This window comes from Microtus ochrogaster, chromosome 10 (assembly GCF_000317375.1).
Source record: "Microtus ochrogaster isolate Prairie Vole_2 chromosome 10, MicOch1.0, whole genome shotgun sequence".
In the NCBI taxonomy this organism is placed as follows: domain Eukaryota; kingdom Metazoa; phylum Chordata; class Mammalia; order Rodentia; family Cricetidae; genus Microtus; species Microtus ochrogaster.
The window spans coordinates 63,666,219-63,671,820 of record NC_022016.1 but is presented as its reverse complement, the minus strand read 5'-3'; the positions used below and the strand labels follow the sequence as shown (position 1 = coordinate 63,671,820).

Sequence of the window (5,602 nt, the reverse complement as noted above, 5' to 3'; positions counted from 1 at the left end):
ACAACAACAACAACAACAACAAAAAGTCCCTACAAGATGCTCGAGCAACAGCAAAATAATAGAAGCCTAGGCTTCTGATGCAGCGAAGCTCCATGCAAGCCTGGACTGCTTATGTCTGCACTGTCAGCTAAGACAGAAACACCCCCACATATTGCATGCCTCTTTTCAGTTCTTTAGGCAGAGTCCTGCTGTATAGCTTAGACTGGCCTGGAACTCACTATGTAGCCCAGACTGGCCTCAGACTCATAATCCCAGTGCTGGGGTTATGGATGTGTATCACCATGTCCAGTTTTATATCTTCTGCTTTGTGTGGGCATATATGTGTGCATGCGTGTATGTGTGTTCATGTGTACATGCAGGCATGCATAAATGTGTGGTTAATTACAGAAGCCCAAGATCGATGTCTGGGTGTTGCCCCCGACCTTATTTTTTTTAATTTTTTTAAAAATTTATTTATTATGTATATAGTGTTCTGGTCACAAGATCTCATTATAGATGGGTGTGAGCCATCATATAATTGCTGGGAATTGAACTCAACTCAGGACTTCCGGAACAGCAGTCAGTTCTCTTAACCTCTGAGCCATCTTTCCAGCACCTGCCCTCCACCTTATATGTAGATAGAGTCTCTCACTGAATCTGAAGCTCACTCCTTTGACTAGGCTGACTGGCCAGGAGCTCCAGGGATCCCTCTGTCTCCTCCTCTCCCTCAGCACCAGGGGTACAGGCTTGTTACATGGCTTCTGTGGACCCAAACTCAGGCCCTCATGTAACACTACTGACTGAGCTGCCCCTGGCTTCTGAAGCCATTTCTATTCAGTGTCTCCTACAGTACCCTAACTAAGTAACTCGCGATAGACAGCTTCATTCGTAAGTTTGCCACAGACCCATTTCAGTCCGAGGCCCTTGCACAGCACCTATTACATAGTGTGAGACACACCCTTCTGTGATAGTTTTCAGTTCCCTAGAAGATGACTCCCTCCCGTGCACAATCTCACTTCCTTTGGCGTTGGGAATGCGTGGCGGGACTGTTCCTGGGTATCGGCATCCTGGGGCACATCAGAGGTGGAGCACCTCACAGTGCATCAACCTCCTTCCCTCCTCCATATCTCCCAGATGTTCATAGGGCCCCAGAAGATTTCTTGGTTTTGAGGCAGTGCCTCACATTGCGGCCTACGCTGGCTTTAAACTCCTGATCCTTCTGCCTCTACTTTCCAAGAGCTGAGATTATAGGTGTGTGCCACTACAGTAAAATCATGACAGTTTTCTTTTCTAAAGCACTGTGTCTCGGAGGCTGGAGAGATGGCTCAGTGGTTAAGAGCACTAGCTGCTCTTCCAGAAGACCTGGACCCACGTGGCAGCTTACAACTGTCGTTAACTCCAGTTCCAGGGGATCTGACACCCTCACACCAATGCACATAAAATGAATTTAAATGAATTATTAAAAAAAACTGTGCTTCAGAGGTCTGTGCTCTTCAACTGGATACATGTTACAAACGTATGGTGATGCTTTGGGAAAACACTGACTTCCCTTCCCCTCATAGATCTTGATTAAATTCATGTATGTCAGTACTCAGGCACATGCAGCTAGGGTTGGATCCATTTTTCTAAAGGTCATGCATAAATAACATGGAAAATTATCCAACCTCACAGATGTAACTCCCCCCCCTCCACACACAGACTCAAAATAGAGTGGAAAGCCCTGGCTAAGTGTGTATGTAAATAATGGGAGATGGTGGGTGACGGAAGTCAGACATGAAGAGAATACCGTGCAAAATGAGTCTGTTCATAAATCTGGAAAATGCAGACCGTCACAATAGTGGCTTCCTAAGGATAAGAGAGAGCGGCAGACTGCACACAAGCAGGAGACAGTTCAGCAGCGGGGGGCATGTTCCACGCCGTGATAGAGGTGGGAGTTACATGCATATACACTTGCCACAATGCATTGAGCTGTGTATTAGTTTTTTGGACATGTGTTTTACATACATCAAAATGTTGGAGGAAATTTTCATCAAGGTCCCCTCTCCCCTCAACTATGGTACTCGCCACAAAGAAGGATGTGGAGAAACAGCAACTCCTCCAGCACGATGGCAGTAGAGGAGAGATGCTTTTGAACGCTTGCCAGTGCATTAATGAGGCATAGTACTATTCACTCATTGGACCACTGAGTCATTCCAAACAGAATCAGGGCTGTGGCGGGATGGCTGGCGGATTCCCGCAGGTCTAGAGCCAGCAAAGCTTTTCCGCTTGCATTTTTTACTCTTTGCGCTGTCTGGCGCCAACTGCTGGCTAAAGCATGAAATACACTGAGTAAAATAGTATAGTTTCATAACCACCAGTAGGGGGAGTTCTGTAGCAGGTTGGTAACAGCATGCTGACACTTTTTGTTGCTAGTAGTGCGAGAGACTTGTGCCTGGCCTCAGGGAGGTCCCAGGAAGGCTCCACGGAGGCAAGTGACAGGTAGTGGCTAATGTGTTTGGCCAAGTATAAGCCAAAGTCTCAGCTGAGACTTTTGAGCTCCCAGGTTGTCAGGCGTCCAGTGCACATACTGTCCAGACCGAGGAAAGGAAGTAAGAGAGAGACTGGAGAAATGGCTCAGTGGTTAGGCATGCCTGTTGCTCTTCTAGAGGACAGCAGTTCAGTTTCCAGCACCCACATGGCAGCTCACAAGCATGGGTAACTTCTATTCCAGGGGTTCTGACACCCTCTACTGGCCACTAAGGGCTCCCACAGAGTGCACATGAATGCATGCAGACTCACACACATACACAGAAATTTAAAAATAAATAAATAAATAAATATTAAAGACTGTAGGGAAAACCCTTGAAGACAGTGAGAGGGTATATCTGAAGAAAGCAAAATATAGACAGAGAGCTCGGGAAACAGTTAAGTCCCTCTTCTCAGGAAGGAATTGGGCCCAGCATTTTCCTTGGAACAGAGTGTAGATGGGACAGGGAAATCCTGTTGATGGCCCCATCAGTGTGATTGCTCTGGTTTGTTTGTTTCTTTGTTTTGGCAGAACAGCCCCTGTGTTCTGTTTGCCCACAGGGAACCTGCTTTGTTTACCTCACATGCTCACCAAGTTGCTCCAAAAACCGCCCGTGTTCTTGCCAGAGAGCATCCTTTTCTTGCTGTAACTTTGATAGTTTCTCTGACAGTTCCTGGTTGCTCTTGACATACTGAAAAAGACAAACAAAAGGCGGGGGGTGATGGTGGGAAGGGAGCAGTCTGTGTCTGGGCATAGAAGTCCCCACATAAACCCTGATGAGCCTAGGGACCGCTGAAAACAGGGAGATGAAAAGTACTCCTCCATGTGCTGGGAGCTGGTTCACCCCTACTGCAGGGAGATAGGAGCTCTTGGCTCAGGACCATTCGGGACCTCACCCCATGTGTCCCCTTGTCTGGTTGCCTATTTCTAACCTTTAAAATGCCCTTTATAACAAACCAGGAAACAGAAGTGTAATGAACTCTGTGTTGTGTGAGTGCCCTAGCAAAGTGACTGAGTCTCAGGAGGTCCATTTCTGGTTGGTCAGAAATTCTGCCAGGCAGGGGAAGTGGCTCCTCTGGCGGGGTGCTAAAGACTAGTGCACTAAGTCTTTATTTTTTTATTTTTTGGTTTTTCGAGACATAGTTTCTCTGTAGCTTTAGAGCCTGTCCTAGAACTCACTCTGTAGACCAGGCTGGTCTTGAACTCAGAGATTAGCCTATCTCTGCCTCCTGAGTGCTGGAATTAAAGGTGTGCACCACCACTGCCTGGCTGTGCACTAAGTCTTAAGTTGGATTCCCAGCCTAGCATAAAACTACATGAGGGGAATTTACTTAATAATTCTAGCAACTGGTCAAAGGCATTTTGAGCCACATAAGAATTTGAGGTTAGCTGGTGCCACACGAGACCCTGTCTTAAAAAAAGGGGTGGGGGGAGACAAGTAATTCTGGAGGCATAGCCTTGCCCCTGGGTCTGAAGTCATGAGGACTGAACTCTAACCCCTAGGTCTGATGAAACAGTCTTCAGGGTGATTGTGTCCGAATTGAATTGAATTAGAAGATATGCAACTAGCCAGGGAGTGGTGGCACATGCCTTTAATCCTAGCACTCAGGAGGCAGAGGCAGGTGGATCTCTGAAATTGAGGCCAGCCTGATCTACAGAGCAAGTTCCAGGACAGTAAGCTACACAGAGGAACCTTGTCTCGGGGAAAAAAAAAAAAGAAAGAGAGAAAAAAAAAAAAGAAAGAAAAAGGTATCCAACTTCTGGTCACTCAGAGGTGTCACTGGCTTGCTGGTGGGCCAAGAGTCACACATCTCTGAGGTCACATGAGCCTCCACGTTCATGGATGTGATGCAAAAGTAGCGGAGGAAAGGAGGCAGTTTGCTTTTTTATAACATGCGTGCATAAATCAAAGAAAGTCTCTTGACCTTGACCCATAAGATATTTGCATCTAGAAGTGGCTGCTAACGCCAGACGTCCCACGATGCTCCTTGCACCAGCCTGATGGGCTGTCCAGCAACTCCTCCAGCTGCTTGCTGATCAGCTTGGGACCTTCAGCCAAGATGTTAAGATCAGAGTCGGTTATCAGACAGGCCATCTCAATAATCTGATCTTTCTCAGTGTCCAATCCTGTCCTCTATGGGTCCACCTGGACCAACCGCTGAGCCATGCTCTCCCCTGCTGCCATGGCTGCACCACCTGGTGCCTTTGTTGACCCCTCACACTGACACCTCACACTCTGAACAGCCTGTGCCTGCCACCGGTGCCCAGGGATATGCCTAGTATCACCTGGCATGAGCCATCACTGCCCAGCCCCCTAAAGAACATCTCCCACCATTGCTTTCAAAGCCGGTTTGTGGGCAACAAACTCCCCAGTTTCTGTTTGTCTGAGAAAGTATTTTATTCCTCTGTCTTCTTGCAGGATTTCCCCCTTTTCTTTGAAGTTTGGTTTAAACATTATGAACCTACATGTAGTCTTTCTGTCACTCATCTTGATTGGCATTCTACAGACTTTCCAGATCTGTGGTTCAGCATCTGACATTAACTTCTGGATATTCTCAATCATTATTTCAAATGTTTCTTCTTCTTCTTCTTTGATTTTCCGTCATTTCCATCACATGTTCTGCATTTGTCTCACGGTTTTTGGATAGTCTGTTCCTTCGCCTTTGCTCACTGATTTCAAGGTTTCTGTTGGGAGTTCCTCAGGATCCAGGATTTTCCCCTCAGGTGTGTGTAGTATGCTATGTGGCCCACCACAGGCTGTTCCTCAGGATCCAGGATTTTCCCCTCAGCTGTGTGTAGCATGCTATGTGGCCCACCACAGGCTGCCGTGACTTCCGCCGCTGCAGTTTCTCTGTCGAGCCTTCCTTCTTCCTTCTTAGACTTCCATCTCTGTTTCTGCTGCCCCTCCTCTTATACGCTATGCACCCACGTTATTAGATTCCTCAACATATTAATCACAGGCACCTTACATTTCTGATAATTTCAATATCCCCATCATATTTGGGTCTTCATTCTGCCGTGTTACTCAGTTTCTTCAAGTTGTGTCTTGATGTGTCTTGTGAATTCTGCTTGGTAGCCAGACATGATTGAAAGACCCTCAGAGAGGACCTTTTTCTC

General features: G+C 46.9%; 1 protein-coding gene across 2 annotated transcripts in view; it reads right to left on the bottom strand.

The window, feature by feature from the left end:
• The window catches only part of Ccdc30 (coiled-coil domain containing 30), an 81,984-nt gene that overhangs the window by 10,353 nt on the left and 66,029 nt on the right, over positions 1 to 5,602 (bottom strand). For both annotated transcript variants that reach the window (XM_026782191.1, XM_026782193.1), the window contains one exon: positions 3,064 to 3,176. In XM_026782191.1, coding sequence (XP_026637992.1) covers positions 3,064 to 3,176 — 113 coding nt within the window. The remainder of the gene's footprint in view (positions 1 to 3,063; positions 3,177 to 5,602) is intronic.